Raw genomic sequence first — 19,020 nt, 5'->3', positions numbered from 1 at the left:
TTCCCCATGTCAACCTATGGAGCTTTTCCCTACACATAGACTTCACTCTAGCCCCATCAGAAAAGATCCTTACATTTTAAAATTCTTATTAAATTGATTTTTATTTTGCTTGAACATAGATGGGAATTAATCAATTTTTAATGAAAAAAGGAAATTTTCTTTATTTGAAAAAAATGTGCTACAGATTAAAATAGTCATAACATGATTTATGGATGCCTAACAATTGCAATAATTTTCTGCTGCCTAATCTTGTACATGATTAGTGATGGGCGAACCCAACGTAGTTCAGGTTAGGCAAGTTCAAACAAACTTTGCGCAAAATTCGGCCAAACCCGAACCCGAATGGTTCATGGCGCCATCCCATCATTTTATATTTTTAAGGATTTTTTTAAAAATCATTTTTACGAAAAAGGACGCCGCAGCGTGATCAGTTTGGCGTCCTTAGCAACCTGCCGGTGTATGTGATGTCAAAGCTCTGCCCCCGGAATCTCTTTGTGGGATTCCCCAGCTCCTTTTGTGCCTCCCCCCAGCCTCCCAACTGACTGACAGCTCCCTGTGTTCGCCTTCCTCCGCCACCACCGGTGCCCGGCTCCTCCTCCTCTTCTCAGCAGATGACAGCCGGGCAGTGGCTTTCGCAGTGTTCGGCACGAACACCGAACTAAAGCACGATTTTTTTTAAAAATTCAGGTTCGGGTCTGGCATGCTGAACACCACAAAATTCGGTACGGACCCAAATTGTGCGGGTTCGGTTCGCCCAACACTATACATGATCTCAAGAATAACAAATTATATTTGATTCTATTATAAACATCATGGTCAGGGTTCCTCTGTAATAGAACATTAAACCCTAAAGGACAATTGTTTTCATTTCAGAAGTGCCTTGAGTTATTATATACCATATTTTTCAGTGTATAACATGCACCTTTTTACCACAAAAAACTGTGTCAAAAACTGGGTGCGCTTTATACACCAAATGTTGCAGGGAGGGGGGGAGTAGGATGGCAATCAGCAGTGGCAACCTTCCCATAATCCCGCAGCAGCTTTCCACCCCCTGGAGGCCCTCTGAAGGCCAGAAAGGGCCTGTTTTCCAACTTCTGGTGGGCCAACTAGGCTCGTGTTTCACCCTCCCCAGGCTTCAAAAGCTTCCCTGGAGCTGGGGGAGGATAAAAATGCCCTCCTCATCCCCCCAGAGGCTCTCTGGAAGCCAAAAATGCCCTCCCAGAGCCTCTGTGTGAGTCAAAAATTAGTTGGCTGACACACACATGCACATTGGACCTGAGCTAGGACAACGGGTCACATGCCAGCAGATATGGCTCCACGTGCCACCTGTGGCACCCGTGTCATAGGTTTACCATCACTGTTCTATAGTGAAAGATTCTGCTCTATTTACTTACATGATATGTTATGGTTTTCAGAGGTAATGGTGGTGGGATAACTATAATAATTTACTCATTCTAGTCTTCAAAAATCATTCTATTCTGGATGATTCAGTCAATCAACTCCTTTTTTTCTTTTCTTTTCTTATCTTTTTTGGATGCAAAATCCATGGGTAAGATAAGTGAGACTTAGAAGTTTGTGTTTGGGTGTGTGTTGGGGGTATTTGGGTTATAAGTGGTTATGCATTTCAAATTCCTGATTTTTGAAGTGAATACATCTTCTATGCCTCACATCTATATTTCAGCAGATTTTCTATGCCTCTGTCTGTGGACCACCCTGATTCCATACTGGCTTTCCCTATGGGTAGGCATTTTTAAGAACTCCAGATGCAGCATGCCTGCAAAAATTGTACTAAAGAAAGATGGGTTTTGTCAATTAGTAAAGGAGATTACAGCATTGTTGCAAGAGTAGTAAGTGCAGGCTTTGTTAGATAAGAAATGGCAGCGCTGATGGTTCCTGTTCTTTGGTGATTAAAAGGGATAAAAGTGAGGATTATTTTTTGAAGGTCTGTTGGAATAAAAGCATTGCTGTAAATGTTTGTGTTTTTTTGCCTGGAAAGGCTGTTAGGAAATAGTGGCCTCAGTTAATATCCCTTAAACAAAACAGTCTATCATCAAATGTATTGAGTTTATTAAACAGACAGGCCATTGTCCATATAATTTAAGAAGATAGGAATAGAGAAGTACTGTTGAAATGTTTATTTGATGATTTTATTGCCACAGCCAGTAAGAACAGTGTGAAATAGCTCCATTTCAAAAGCCAACCACTAGAATTCAAGAATATTATTTTACTACATTGTGTACTTTCTCTGCTATGCTGTGTCTTTAAATACAGGAACTTTGCAATCAGGAAATAAGGTTCTGTATCAATTTTGTACTTTTATGGTACACAATCAATGCAGCACTGGAAACTTATGTATACAAGGATCAGCAAGCAAGGTCAAATCTTTGACTCAATTAAAGATAGGAATTACTAGATTCCCTTCTAATCTCATTTTATTTGTAATTGGTTTCTGGTCTTTTTGAATCTTAAGAGGCATTACAGATTGCTTCTTATCGAGATAGTAGAAGCAGTTTCGGAAAAGCTTTAGGAATCATGCTCCACAGAACAAGCTCACCAAGCAAGTGAACAGGGGGACCAAATAGAGGTTTTGCAGAGGAGAGATGTTTAGTAGCATTGCTTTCTTTATGGAACATAGAGATGAAAAGAACTGCTCTTGTAAATAATATATGCCATTATTGATTCCTTCCTAGAAAATCTTATGAGTTACATATGCTTTAAGTGCAGATTGATTGCCATCCTGGTGAATAAAGTGAAAGATCCTATCCACCCTTCATTGTATTAAAGATGATGGAAAACAGTAGGTTCAAATGCAGGAAATATTTATGGCAGTTGGAGAGAAGGACCATGTCTATAAAATAAAACAAACCCCTTTTCTTTGGAGATTCAGAATAGATTCTAAAATTCCCCCCTTGATTTTTAAAAAAAATTAAGCTGCATACATTTTTTTGCTGCTATAACCCTCAGAGACTGTGAAGAAAAATTATACAAAGGGAAGGATTTCAAGCCCTACACTGAAGATAAATCAATTGATGGTGATCAGTCCTACAAAGAGAGAATAAAGCAGTCTAGAAAACAGTTCAATGCCAATCTCTGGGCTGTGAAGTATCCAATAATGTAGGAAAAATTATCTCTTGGTAAGATTTCTGAAAGTTTCACTGAATGAGATTAGAAAATGCCACATATTTTGTACAAATATTAAATAAAGAAATGCTGAATAGTTAAAATTTCAGAAATCTTAACTTAATCTTTCACTGACACTTCTTGGAAAAAAAATCCTGCTTTTTGTGGAGGTGGGATAATTAAGAACTTGACAACTATGGGGAAGCTATAGTTGCTTTCATATTTGAAAAACTACCTTGTAGAAGATACAGCTGATTTGTGCTTAGATGACAAAGCATAGATGATAAATATATGTCAATCTATGCTTAAACAAAGATCAAACAACCATTTTGCAGAGATGTCATAGTAGTGGATACCTGCACCAGGTAGAAAGCTGAATTATCTCTATATTCTCTTCTAACCCTTACAGTCTAAAATAAAACAAGCCCCTTTTTGCAGTAATGGTGAACCTTTTCTCCTCAGATGCCAAAAAGCGTGGGCATGTGCTATCGTGCATGTGCGAGTGCCCACATCCATAATTCAATGCTTTGGGAGGGCAAAAACAGCTTCCCATATCCCCCTGGAGGCCCTCTGGAAGGTAAAAACGCTCTCCTCTATCCCCCCCAGAGACTCTCTGGAGGCCAAAAACACCCTCCCAGAGCATCTGTGTGAGCCAAAGTCTTCTGACCAGCACACATGCACGTTGGAGCTGTGCTAAGGCAACAGCTCGCGTGCCAGCAAATATGGCTCCGTGTGCCACCTGTGGCACCCATGCCATAGGTTCGCTATCACTGGTCTATGGTATGATCCTTAGAAGGAGATGTCAAAAATGGATAATTAATTCCAAAATGGAATTAATAAATGAAATGAAAAATGCATACGTTGTGACTCTAAATCAAAGAAAATGGAAGATAAAATAGAATCTATATAAAAGGTTTAATTATAAACGAAGAGGCTACAATGTATACCATAATTTAAATATTAGATTTGTTACATATTGTTTCATTATCGTTGTTAGCCGCCCCGAGTCTACGGAAAGGGGTGGCATACAAATCTAATAAATAAATAAACAAACAAATAAATAAATAAATAAATAAATAAATTTTGAATATTGTGGAATGCTTGTGAAAGTATGAATTCATAAATTGGTAATATTATAATTACACTATATACTCCAGTGAGGGAAGATCTCTTTGAACCCCTGCACCACAGACCCGAGGGACATGTTTTCTTGGCATCAGAGTTCCCAGTGTTCATTTAAATTCATTATCTGAATTTAAAACTCTTTTTTAGATCTTTCTGCTTAATCCAGAAAGAGATTGGATCTTCATTCTTGGAGACATGGTCCTTTTTTTCCTTGTACCAAATAACATTTGAATAAAAAGCAGAAATTCACTTTAGTAGCATACAACATACTGCATTTTTGTTGATGACTTCAAATGATTGAAGCTAAGCAGGTGCCGCCCCTTTTAACAGTTCTCAGGACCAGGCCCTATGCTTCTCTGTTCTTAATGCTTCAGTGAAATACTGTAAAAAGCAATTTCAAAATCATGAGCTTTTCTGGGATCTGGTGATTATCATTTAACTTCTGAAGTTAATGTCAAAGGAACCTTACCTGGCACACCTGCAATTAATTACAAACACAACTGCCCTAATCTTACAAAAATGTTGAAGGGCTATAAGATGAATGCAGATTATAAAAAGGGAAATCCTAACATTGCCATTTACATCAACATCTTTCTGGGATTTAATTAATGACTTTGTATTTTAACATGGCTTAAAATGAAAGAGCAGAGTACTTCAGGCTAGCAGGCTCTCAGCCAACATATTAAGTACTTTATGTTTATATTGAGCACTAAAGATCATTGCACAAAATAGAGTTCTACTATCCTTTGCAGAGATTAGAAAATGCCACATATTTTGTACAAATATTAAATAAAGAAATGCCTAACAGTGGATAATGATAACAAATTGATAAGCTGCTTTTAAGGAATTTAGCCTGTATATCTCTTAACAGGTAATCTCCTCCATAAATGTCAGCATGTCAACATCCTTATTAAAAATACAGGACAAATGTTTCCTCATTTTTGTACACAGAAGATATGGGGGACATATCTGTGACTGATTTGTGTTTGTGTGTGCGACTGTAATAAATGGGCATTTATCTTCTTAGCTACTCTCTGATTCCCTTGTGAGGAAAAATACTGGAGAGAGCATTGGAGGGTGGGGCTTAATGCTCTGTATTGCAGACAAATTTGGACTTATTTTCAGATAGCTGTTATATGTGCTACTTTATAGTAATGGGCTCTAACTACCCAAGGAAACATCAGTTAATGGGCCTTAATGCAATGGTGGCTGGATACCAGGAATAATAATCCCTTTTTATTTTCTATCAGTTGTGTGCATTAACCGTATAATGACATTTGATGCAAAATTATGCAAATGGCTTCTTTATCCTTTAAATAAAACTACTCCCTTGTTTAGTGGATCACTATGATAATAGGTATCTCTGTGTAAGGGAAGAGCAAGCAGATATGGGAGAGGGCAGAATTAATTGCATACTCAGCTTAGAGTAGCTGTGTTCCCACCAGTGGTACAAGTTACATCTTTTTTATAATATGGTGAGCAAAACTTGATGCAGTATTCTAAGTGTCATCTTACTAAGGCTTTATAAAGAGGTACTAATACTTCACATAATCTTGATTCTATCCCATTGTTAATGCAATTTAGGATTATGTTGGGTTTTTTGTATGTTACTGCATACTTATTAAGGAGTATGCAGAATCCTTGAGTTACCAAGGACATGTACAGAGGAAAACGTGGTATTCCAGTAGATATCCAGGAGATATGACTAATTATTCAGTGTATTAATTCAATTTATACAATTCAAAGTCACAATTCAAAGTGTTGGTAATGACCTATAAAGCCCTACATGACCGCCTTCTGCTGCACTAATCCCAGCGGCCAATTAGGTCCCACAGAGTTGGCCTTCTCCAGGTCCCGTCGACTAAACAATGCCATCTGGCGGGACCCAGGGGAAGAGCCTTCTCTGTGGCGGCCCCGGCCCTCTGGAACCAACTCCCCCCAGAGATTCGAATTGCCCCTACTCTTCCCGCCTTCCACAAGACATTGAAGACCTATCTATGTCGCCAGGCATGGGGGGAATAATTATCTCTTCCCCCAACTACCACTTTTTTTCCTGACTGTAATACATGAGAGTGGTATGATTGTGCAGTAATTATTGTTTTTAATATCTATGGGTTTTAAATTTTGTTTTTAATTTATATTGGATTTGTACTCTGTATATTGTCCCAAGTCTTCGGAGTGGGGCAGCATACAAATCTAATAAATAAATAAAATAATAATAATAATAATAATAATAATAATAATAATAATAATAAAATAGTGTTTACTTTAAAAACAGCACAGTTAAGTTAAACAGTCCAGTCATACACATTCAAATTAGTCAATATCTGTCAATACAATAATAATATTACAAGCCTGTCTTTGTCTTACATATCAGACATACATTACAGCTTACAAATTCCGCAAACTATCTTAGAACATACAGAACTTATTACATCGGTCATAATGAATCAGCAGAAAGAGCAAAGAGAGCAGAGAGATAGAATCATGTTTACTAGCTCCCTCTTATGGCAATTTGCAACACTACCTCTTAAAGCTACAGTATAATACTTCAATACATACAAACATTAATTTTTAGTTTGTTTATATATTGCAAACCCAACTTGTACATGGTACTAATAATACTGCTGGTTCATAATTTAAATGATTGTCCACTACAACTTCAAGAACCTTCTCACAGTTACTGCTATTGATCAAAGTTTCACCTAATCTGTACCTGCACATTTAATTTTTCTTGCGTACGGGTAAAACTGTATTTTTCTCTCCATTGATTTTCATTTTGTTAGATAGGTCCAGTGTTTAAGTTTATCAATAATATATTTGGTTAATCCATAAAATAAGATATCATCTAAATATTTACTGTACAGAAGAAAAACTTAGTATCGTGTAAGGCATTTATTTGATCATGATATTGCTTTGACTCCACAGTCCTAGTTTTACATCCCAAATTCTAGAGTTAAGTTGATGGTATCTGTTTCCAATGTGCCAAAAGTGTAAGATATCATAGTGGATTGCACACCTGGGAAAACAGATAAATCTAGTCATGCTATTTTAAACAAGGAAAATTCCCACTGAAAATGACAGGTGTTCTGCCTGAATAATAGTAAGCTGGAACAGATCAAAAGACTCTACCTGGTATTTGATTTCCTACATAATCCATTTAAAACAGCACCAGCCAATTATTAAAGTAAAACTGACACCAATAAAAGTAAATCAATAGTTCTCACTCCCCCATCCCCCCCACTTCTCATGAAGTAACAGTTTTGCATAGCTCAATCCAGGATTTTAACTTCAGTAGTAAATATTATATAAGCTCGTTTGTTGCTCTCAACAAGTGACAATTTCTACTAAATCTTAGCTTGGCAACTAAGTAGGATCAAGCCAACTTAGTACTTGGATGGGAGATTGTTCAGCATTACTAAAACTCAGAAGGACCTGCAGTCAAGGTGACCAAGGGACAGGATGGCTGATACGAATGTGTAATGGATTATCTGCTCTTTTATATGTCTCTGCAATATTCTTGCTAGCAAGGCAAGGCAAGCATACCAGAGGCAAGATAAGAGTTTTAAAAATTCCAAGAGAACAAACTGCTTCCATATTTCTGCAGAGAAAAAACATGAATGTATCCATAAAATAACTAAGAATCCAGCATACATAAAGGAAATATTTCTTCTACAATAGAAACATAGCAACATAGAAACATAGAAGATTGACGGCAGAAAAAGACCTCATGGTCCATTTAGTCTGCCCTTATACTTTTTCCTGTATTTTATCTTAGGATGGATATATGTTTATCCCAGGCATGTTTAAATTCAGTTACTGTTAGTGTTGGGCGAACTGAACCTGCACAGTTCGGTATACCGAACTCGAACCCGAATTTTTGCAAAAGTTCGGCAAAAGTTCAGGTTTGGATTCAGGTTCGGGAGAACTCCAGGAAGTGCCGCTGCCCAGCTGTCACCTTCAGAAACAGCTGGGGCACTTCCCGGCGCTCTCCCGAACCCGAACCTGAACGTTTGCCAAACTTCTGAGTTCGGCATTCGTGACACCGCCGAGAAGCGCCCCAGCTGTTTCTGAAGGTGACAGATGGGCGGCGGTGCTTCCCAGAACAGCCGGGGAGCTGTCGGCCAGTCGGGAGGCGAAAAAGGAGGTGGGGAATCCCACGAGGAGATTCCAGGGGCAGAAACAGGGACTCCAGTAAGGACGTCTCAGTGATATCAATGCTCCATCCCTGAAATACTCTTGTGGGATTCCCCACCCGCCTTTTGAGGGCCATGGCCTATTTGTAACCGGGCCACATGAGAACTAGGCCAGCACACATGCATGCACATTTCAATTTGCAGTTGAGCTGCATGTGTATGTGCATGCCAGCCTTACGCCCATGCAAGTTGAGTTGGGTTGTTTACCTTTTCTGCTGTGCATATGCATCAGGGGTGGGTTGCTTACCTTTACATTCTGTGTGTGTGTCTCCAATGCGATGTTGCTTCTGCGTATGCGCAGATGGACAATTTCCCTTCTGCACATGTTCAGAGAGCAAAAAATCGTAGGGAAATTATTTTAAAAGATGGTGGCACGCACAGACCAGCAAAGACAGACTGGAGCCATTGTGCCAAAATTGCGCCAGAATTGCACAATTGGTGGGCCACTACCAGAGTGATGCACAAAACTGCACTGGTAGGAACCTACCACTGAGTTGCATGCATGCCCACCCTCTGCTCACATGGCCATTTCCCCTATCCCCCCCCTTCTCCCAGGTCTCAAAGACTCAAAGATTGCGTGCTGCTGGATTAAGTTATAGTAGAAAACAATGAAGACGTTTTCTTAGATAATGGAATATAAACTACTTTAGGATCAAACCTTGACACCAAGATATTGCCCCCCCCCTGCTCAGAACTATGCAGGAATCTAGATTCATATTTGAACACATTAGTGTTAGTATAAAGTTATTTAGGGGCTCTTTAATGTTAGATTTGCTAAAGGCTCAACCAGGTTCCCAAATGAGGTTAGAGTGAATCAGAGATGTTTAATATCAAATAAAGAACTTTGCGTCTCTCCAAATCCCTGCTTACATATCTAATCCCCTCAGTTTGAAAACCTATTTGTTAAATTTTATTTGCTGCCCACTTTGTGGTCCTATTTTATTTGATGTAGAAGTGTGTAGTTATGTGCTCTTATTTTACACTTTTCAGATTATTAAAAAAATGGACTTGTAAATCTCTGTATGAAAACAACTTTTAAAATACCTATTGTTCATCATTTCAATCAGCTGTAGGTATCCAGATGAAACTGGAGTTTTTCCAAAGGAAATTTTGGACTGCCAGTAGACAGGTATGTTATTATTGAATAAAAACTTGAATCACTGGCTAGCATTAAAGCTTCAGAGATTCAGGAAAACATCTGACAAAATCTGTTATTTCTGCAAGTTAAATATAACTGGCAGAAAATGTTTGGTAAATAAATTCCATCATATGGCCACCATCATCAGTTAAAGATGAGGTTTAAATAGCCTAAAGAGCCAGGATTTATTTATTTTTAATTGAGTTTAACACAGGTGCCAAGACAAATCACTCAAAATGTGGGGCACAAGTCACCAAATGTGGATGACTCAAATTTATTTCTCATTTCCAACAGTTCTTCCAAATGTCTGAAGACATTTTTGGATGAGAGAGATATTTATTGCGTTCAAATATAGTGCACTTTTGTGTTGACTCAGGTTTTTTTTATTTTGCAACAGTAAATTAATTGTTCCTTGTTACCATATAGTTTTATGAACCCAACACAAAAAATGAGTATTTATTTATTTTATTGCACATCATATCTTATCTCAAAGTTAAATACTTCTCTGCATCTAGAAGACAAAAATTCTAGCCTTGTTTTAATACTATAAATCTTCTCCTTTTACAGTGCACATCTCTTGATGGTCGATGTTCTATAAGCTGTGATGATGAGGTGAGCAAGATATTTCATACATGCACTGCCAATTTTTTTAGCCATGAAACTGCAGACAATTATGCAAAGCACATATTAATACTAAAATGAAACAAACAAGTGTGTGTTTAGAAAAGATATTCTATCTTCTGGTTATACTGATGCCTGACTGAAACTGAGATGTAATTTTAGAAGATGACATGAAGAATTAGCCTTGAGTATTTGCTTGTTCAAAACTAAGGTCTCATTTACCACGGATGTAGTAGTAAATATGGACTGTGCTATATCATGTCTAAATGTTTCCAAAAGGAAAATATTTAGTGTAAAAAAAAAATCATTGACATTTGAAAAATAATCTACTCCAGTCTTCTCCCTGACGTGATATTTTTCTTGACTCTGTGTATATGTGTTTGATGATAAAATATTTAACTATGCCACCACAATTTAACTAAAACCTGAAGTGGCATAGTTTAGGAAATGATTTACTGTTTAGTCTTGCTGAATGACTAACCTGCCCTTTAATGTGGCAGCCAATATCTTTTCAATGAGTAGCATTTTTAGCATAAAGTTCTTTTTATTCAAACTTCCAAGTCTAAATGTTGGTCTGAAAAATGTTTAAGAGGATGCTCTTATTCTGATATTTTAGACAACATATATACACGTTTTTCTGGTGAATATTCTGTTAACTGCACTTATGCCTACATTTTGAAAAAAACTTTGATGTGTCAGTATAAACTTAAAATGCACCGATTAAAAGTAAATGTGAAAAAGTATGAATTTCAGTATCAATTTTCATTTCTAGGTTTAGAAAAATGGAGAAGTACAGGGCATTTATTGTATGAGTTGCATCCTGGGCTCTTTTCAGAAACCTCTTATACAGTGTTCCCTTGATTTCCACGGGGGATGCGTTCTGAGACCGCCCGCAAAAGTTGAATTTCCGCGAAGTAGAGATGCGGAAGTAAATACACCATTTTTGGCTATGGATAGTATCACAAGCCATCCCATAACACTTTAAATTACCATTTCCCATTTCCATTCCATTTGCTCACCATTATTACTGGTACTCACCATTGAATAAGACACTTAGTGATCCTGATATTTTATTATTCTTTTTGTTATTTATTTGCAAAAATTATTAGTTTGGCGATGACATATGACGTCATTGGGCGGGAAAAACCATGGTATAGGAAAAAAACCGTGAAGTGTTTTTTTAATTAATATTTTTTGAAAAACCGTGGTATAGGCTATTCGCGAAGTTCGAACCCACGAAAATCGAGGGAACACTGTATATCTATTTTAGTATATACTGTTATCTAAAGCTTTTAATCCCACGAATGCACTTCTCTGTATTCTGATCTCCTTTCTGGATTGGTCACTTCATGAAACAAGTGGATAAACTCTATAACAGGGGTGTTAAACTCGATTTTATTGATGGCCCCATCAGGGTTGTGTGTGTGTTGGTGGGCCAATAGACATGCCAGGAGTGGTGGTGGCTCGGGTGGGTGTGGCCAACATGATGTTCTGCAGCCTTCTGCCAATGAAAATGGAGCCTGGACTCCATTTTCACTGGCACAGGCACTGCGAGCCAGTCCTTTGCTGTTTCTACGGCGGCCCCAGATCTAAGCACCCTACAGGTCAGTTCCAGCCCGCAGCCCTTGAGTTTGATACCCTTGCCCTCTAATATCCGTGCCAAACATTTCTCCAATTCCCTTTTCCCAAGATCATTACATTGATAGTCACTTGAGTCCCAGTAAAGTTAATCTCCCAAACAGATTAATTTTTAAAACCAAGACCGGAATATTATTTCCTCCTTGAGTGAAAAATACAATATTGAAATGAATTTTTGTTACTTTACAGAATATTAACTGTTATCTCATTGATAATAATGGGTTTATATTAGTTTCAGAAGACTACACGCAAGTAAGTAGAAGTCTGTTTCTTGTTTTTTCAAAAATCCAGTGTTATGCAATGCCTTTTGCTGCTGGTGGTATAGAAATAACAAATAGCATGAGTTGAAAAGAATTTTAAAAAGACGCCTTGCCCCAAAGCACACAGTTTTCTTTTCAGAGGGTCTGAAATAATTATCTTTCTGATGGTCTGGAATAATGAATTTTCATTTGGCGGGTCTGCTTTTAAGCTCATAAAACTTTAAGTTATAGAATCCCTTCTTCAGACATGTGTAGCATGCCTGAAGACACTTATATTAAATATGGATTTCCTGAAGCCTTTTACACAAATTTTAAGAAATGTTTGTGTTTAGATTTTGGACATTTTGGTAATTCTATTTGAACAAGTTATGGCAATTGATAATTGCATAAGATTTTACAGGATTAATAAAGTTATTAGAAAAGAAAAGAAAAGTAGAAGACATATGGCATCTGAGTTTTAGCCAGACTTGATGCAGCTTCTGAAGTCTTTGATTCAGCAATAAAAATTATATAGAACTTGTGAAATATTAGAAGTCTGATAGCACCTTTTCTGGCTAACAACTTTTATTAAAAGTCATAAGCATTTGTAAATGTTTACAGTAAGCCATTAAACAAAATGCCACAACCAGAACAGATGTTACCAGATGACTCCTTAATGTTAGGCTTCCAGCTAACTAAATAGTAATGTTTATACTGTAATGGCTTCTATCTCCTCCATGATAACTTTAAAGATGATAAACGTAACATTTAATCTTTTTGAAATAAACAGAGCCATAAGATAATGGTCTTTGCAATAGTAACTTTGGGTAATCAAATATTTTCAGATGCAGGGCACAATCAAAAGCTAATGAGCAGATATCTCATTTCTTCTTCTCTGCTGAATTTATCCTATTCTCCCCAAATTTATTTTTAAAAGTTATGTAACTCAACTGAGTTTGAGGGTTGATGAAGGGGATTCTGTAATTGAAAAGTTTTGTCAGTGGAAAAAAACTTCATTGGATTCCACTAATGAATATAATTTATGGAAACAAGACTATAACTTGAAAAATAATGGAATATGCTTCCATTTCCCTTTTATGGGATTTCTATAAACATCCTCTTTCATGGGTTACTGAAAAAGCAGTACAATTGTATACTCTACAAAATTAGTTGTATTGTATATACAGTAATTGAGCAGATCAAATTAACTTCTGTAGAAGAGAAAATTCTAGGACATAATCTAGCTAAAGTTAAGCAGAAAGTTCTGTTCCACAATTTCATTATAAACAAACCACAGATTTTAATATTTCTAAACAATGGCAATTAAAATGGATCATACCCTTAGTTTTAAATTATTTAACCTATGTTATGTTGAAAGTTAACTTTTAAAATTGATTAATAACTCTTGTATATTTTAAGCATAACTTTCATTTCCCCCCCAGTAAATTGAATATGTGTTCAAGCTATAAAATGCAAATGCTGATACTGAATTTTACCTACTCAAATAATTCGAATATAAAAAGGGAGCTCTTACTATATTAATAAAAAAATCTTCCATTTTGGGGCTCACTTGTAATTTCTTTGCCAGAAAACTCCCAGGTGCATATTTGAAGCCAAGTCTATCACTTATTGCAAATCAGTATTCATTAAAGCAAACTGCATGGATTCCATGTAACATCCTTTTTCCCATATAGAAATATTGGGATTACTTCTTTAAGGAATAAACAAAAGTTGTTCCTGTACTGCAAAAAGACATATGCTGCATATATAAGGGATTTGAATGTCAAGGGGAAAAGCCTAGCCAAATCTCTTTGGGATTGGCCAGAAAATCCACAACCCAAGGTTTATGAATTCTTATCTCAGACTTATCTTTGTCAATTCCTTTTTAGTATACTAAACAGAGTTTAAATAGCTCGTTTCAAAATATAAAACTAAATATTTATGTGTAATTAAAATGTAGAGCATTAAATAGGTCCTGTAGGAATTATTAAAGAAAACACTTTTTATTATTTGTTTAGAATTTTCTTTCTAATTTTTGTGGAGCAGATCTTTGATCAAATGGGTTTATGTTCAGATTAGAGCATTTTTTACAAGCTTGAGTTCAGCACATTTTAAATGTATGTATATTTCCAGCATCAGATGTTACACAATAAATTGCAGTCTATTATTGAAACTCTCACAATTTTCAAAGAATTTGTAAGCTTTATAATTCATGATATTTAAACCCTTTTCAACTTTTACAATAGCAAAGAATTTCATTTCATGCTTTTTAAAATTTTTCTGATACAATTGAATTGAATTGAATTGAATTCTTTATTGACCAAGTATTGACAAGGAATTTTCATTGTTGCATATGCTCTCAGTGTACATAAAAGAAAGGATGTACAGTAATACCTCGTGTTACGAACTTAATTGGTTCCCGGAGGAGGTTCGTAAGGCAAAAAGTTCGTAAGACGAAACAATGTTTCCCATAGGAAACAATGTAAAATCAATTAATGCGTGCAAGAAAAAAACGCCTCAAAAATGGCGCTCCACTGGGTGCCACCGCTCGGCTGTTGCCTTTTGAAACAGCCGGGGGGGGGGGGGCTTCTCGGCATCCTCCCAAACGCCAAACCCGAACTTTTGCTGAACTTCCGGGTTTGGCATTTGGGAGGCCACCGAGAAGCCCCGCCGCCCGGCTGTCGCCTTTTGAAACAGCCAGGGGGCTTCTCAGCGTTTTCCCGAATGCTGAACCCGGAAGTTCGGCAAAAGTTCACGTTTGTGAGGATGCCGAGAAGCCCTGCTGCCCGGCTGTCAGCTTTGAAAAAGAACCGCAGAGCTGTCGGCCAGTCGGGAGGCTCAAGCGGAGGTGAGGAATCCCAATAGGGAATTCCATGGGCGGAGCTTTGACATCACGGAGATGTCCTTCCTGGCCGGCCGAAACATGGACTCCAGGAAAGACGTCTTCGTGATGTCAAAGCTCCACCCATGGAATTCCCTATTGGGATTCCCCACCTCCATTTGAGCCTCCCAACCGGCTGACAGCTCCGTGGCTCTTTTGAAAAACTGACAGCCGGGAGGCGGGGCTTCTCAGCATTCTCCTGAACCTGAACTCTGAACCCGAACTTTTGCCGAACTTCCAGGTTCGGCATTCAGGAGAACACCGAGAAGCCCCCCGGCTGTTTCAAAAGGCGACAGCCAGGCGGCGGAGCTTCTCGGCGGCCTCCCGAATGCCAAACCCGGAAGTTTGGCAAAAGTTTGGGTTTGGCATTCGGGTTCGGGAGGATGCCGAGAAGCCCCCCAGCTGTTTCAAAAGGCGACAGCCGGGCGGCGGGGCTTCTCAGCAGCCACCCGAACCTGAACTTTTGCCGAACTCACAGGTTCGGCATTCAGGCGGTGGATTCGTAAGATGGAAAAAGTTCGGAAGAAGAGGCATAAAATTTCTGAACCCCGGGTTCGTATCTCGGAAAGTTCGTATGACGAGGGGTTCGTATCACGAGGTACCACTGTATTTGTCAAGAGGTACAACACTTAATAATTGTCATAAGGTACAAATAAGCTATCAGAAAACAATCAATATAATATAAATTGTAAGGATACAAGCAACAAGTTAAAGTCAGTAAATATTTTCATGGCCCTCTTTTTGAATCGTGCAGTATACAGCTCCTCGATGGAAGGCAGGTTGGCAGTAATTGTTTTTTCTGCAGTTCTGATTATCCTCTGAAGTTTGTGTCTGTCTCCTCTGAAGTTTGTGTCTGTCTTGTTAGGTCGCAGACCCGAACCAGACAGTTATAAAGGTGCAGATGACAAACTCAATAATTCCTCTGTAGAATTGTATCAGCAGCTCCTTGGCAGTTTGAGCTTCCTAAATTGGTGCATAAAGAACATTCTTTGTTGTGCTTTTTTGATGACGTTTTTGATGTTAGGTGTCCCTTTTAGATCTTACAATATGGTTGAACCTGGAAATTTGAAGGTGTCTAGTGTTGATACTATATTGTCTAGTAAGAGGTGGTAGAATTGAAGGGTTTTTCCTAAAGTCTTATTTAGATGAATAAAATTGTAATCAGTGTTGATTTGCATTTATCTGAAATTTCTGGACATTTTCTTTTGGCTTCAGACTGGAAACTTCTTTGGTGAGATTGAAGGTGCAGTGATGAACAAATTGCTAATAATGGACTCATTTAAAAGGTAAGGATGTACACACTCACTTCTTCTTGCTAAAATGACCATATCTACCTATGTCCAAAAAATGCAAAGATTGATTTCTGGATGTATTTACCTTGATCTTAGCGTCCTGTATTTCAATTCTTCTGTACTGGTGGCATCCCAAAATGAAGTACATCTTTGTAGCAAAATTCAATTATCAGCTGTTATTTGTAATCCTTTTAACATGTTTATTCTCCAGGATGATAGCCAACCGGATACAAATTACCTACCACATACAAATTAATAATCAAACTGCAATTTCCATAAATCTTTGTGATTTACTGACCAGCCTGGTAGGCCTAATGGTAGAGCTCTCACCTAACAATCAGGAGGCTGTGAGTTTGATCCTAGGTAATAGCAGGTATTTCTCACTCTCAAAAAATATCTGCTGTGAACTATGCAGATATTCTGCAGGTATCAGGAAGGGCATCTGGCTAGGAAATGTTCAGCTCCATTCAATTGCCTGTATTCATCCCAATGCAAGAGATTATACATTAGTCATTAATTTTTTTAAAAAAAAGCAGTACTGTAGTTGTTCCCATATTTTTCCTCAGTGCTTGGAAATAATAGCCACGTATTGAGACAGCATTTGTCTTTTATAGGAATGCAAGTGGGTATTAAAATCAGCTCAAAGGTTAGGTCAATTCAAGAGAAACAAACCATTTGGCATTATACAGTAGTGAAGTAACTCTGTCTGATTTCATTCCTCATCTTTTCTCTTCTATAAAATTATTTCCCCTCCCCTCTCGATTTTATTCCCAAAACATCTTCCAAGATGGATTAGGCTAGAAAATAATTTGTATGCAAGACTATCCAGTGATAGTTTAAGTGCTTCCAGAGCTCGAGTATCATTTTTAAATCAGTTCATTTTTAAACAAGTAACCAGGATTTCAACAATATTGAAGAAGAGCAACACTTACAGATGAGGCCTTGGGCTGTTAATTCACTACAAGAAAAGGAATTGTTCAATTTTTAATACTGCTTCTAATAGATTGCAACAAATCTCATAAGATTGGAACATTGCTTAGTAGCCTTACAGTGAAGGAAAGAAACTGAAGTGAAAGTGGAGTAATGGCTGAAAGGAAAAAGAAAAAGTAACTATCCTGTATTAAAAGATTTCAAAAGTATAAATTAATACAGTAGTATCTCAATCTAAGAACACCTCTACTTATGAACTTTTCTAGATAAGAACCGGGTGTTCAAGATTTTTTTGCCTCTTCTCAAGAACCATTTTCCACTTACATGCCCGAGCCTCTGAAACTGTAACCGGAAAAGGCAGGGAGAAGCCTCCGTGGGGCCTCTCTAGGAATCTCCTGGGAGGAAATAGGACCAGAAAAGGTGGGGAGAAACCTCTGTGGGGCCTCTCTAGGAATCTCCTAGGAGGAAACAGGGCCAGAAAAGGTGGGGAGAAGCCTCCGTGGGGCCTCTCTAGGAATCTCCAGGGAGGAAACAGGGCCAGAAAAGGTGGGGAGAAACCTCTGTGGGGCCTCTCTAGGAATCTCCTGGGAGGAAACAGGGCCTCCATTCTCCCTATGGTTTCCCCAATCGCACACATTATTTGCTTTTACATTGATTCCTGAGGGAAAAATTGCATCTTCTTACAAACTTTTCTACTTAAGAACCTGGTCATGGAACAAATTAAGTTCATAAGTAGAGGTACCACTGTATTCCAATGGAATGGATGGAAGGTAAGGGGGATGTAAAAAAGAGGATAAGCTTCCTACTACGACATTGGACAGTACACAGTTTAAGTCATGATCTTACAAACAATATAAAAACAGAATCCAAGCATTAAAAGAGCAGAGGTCTGGAAAAAATAACACTGCTCATCTTGTTATGGGCTTTGCCATTCACTATAGCCCAAGGCTTGGAGGAACTGGGCTTTAAAGGCTTCTTTAAATAAGGATAGGTAGGGACAATGAGATTTCAGAGTTTGCGGGAAAGAGCAGAGTGCTACTAATAATATTAGAGATACATTGGCTGGTGACATAAATGTGCATATACAATTGCAAGATATATTTATGTATAAAACAATATTGCTGACGTGTCTTCTATAATGATAAGCTACACAGTCCATGCTATTTATGCTGATGCAAAGGGGCTTTGTGGGAATGGATGGGCTTAAAATGCAGATCCACCATCACTTAAGGAAACCACACCTGGTAGGGCCCCAAAAATTTGATCTATACTTGGAAAGACTTCAGTGGGGCAAAGAATGAAATTTCTAGAACAATATACTCTCCCCCACTGGATATTCTCTCTGCCAGTGGAGGAAATATATAAAGCCAATCCAAATATCCTCCAATCATCAAACTGAGAAGGAGGAGGGTGAGGATTAAGAGCAGTGATTGGTATTTACAAAATATTTCATGCTTTTTCTTAAATGTTCTATCTGACAGGAATAAAGGAAAGAGACTAAGTATAAAGTGCTAGTACCGATTTTTATAATTCTGATAGCTAATTTGGAATAGCTAATGGATTAAGCATTGATGCTTATAATATTCCCAATATCAAAGTCAGCTGAGAACGGCTAAGCTCCATGTTGAAAACACCTTAGAATATAATAGAATAGACTAGAAAAGAATACAATAGAATTGGCCAAGTGTGATTGGAAACACAAGGAATTTTTCTTGGTGCATATGCTCTCAGCGTACATAAAAGAAAAATATACATTTGTCAAGAATCATGTGATACAACAATGATTGTCATAGGTGTCAAATAAGCAATGAAGAAACAATCAATATTAATAAAAATCTTA

At 37.7% G+C, this 19,020-nt stretch overlaps 1 protein-coding gene across 1 annotated transcript in view; it reads left to right on the top strand.

Moving 5' to 3' along the window:
• CACNA2D3 (calcium voltage-gated channel auxiliary subunit alpha2delta 3) overlaps window positions 1-19,020 on the top strand; it is a 700,147-nt gene that overhangs the window by 634,718 nt on the left and 46,409 nt on the right. Inside the window, exons 27-30 of the mRNA XM_070738505.1 lie at window positions 9,509-9,570; window positions 10,147-10,191; window positions 12,028-12,090; window positions 16,174-16,244. Coding sequence (XP_070594606.1) covers window positions 9,509-9,570; window positions 10,147-10,191; window positions 12,028-12,090; window positions 16,174-16,244 — 241 coding nt within the window. The remainder of the gene's footprint in view (window positions 1-9,508; window positions 9,571-10,146; window positions 10,192-12,027; window positions 12,091-16,173; window positions 16,245-19,020) is intronic.

The sequence above is a fragment of the Erythrolamprus reginae genome, chromosome 2 (genome assembly GCF_031021105.1).
Source record: "Erythrolamprus reginae isolate rEryReg1 chromosome 2, rEryReg1.hap1, whole genome shotgun sequence".
NCBI lineage: Eukaryota > Metazoa > Chordata > Lepidosauria > Squamata > Dipsadidae > Erythrolamprus > Erythrolamprus reginae.
This window is presented reverse-complemented; position numbering and strand designations above follow the sequence as displayed.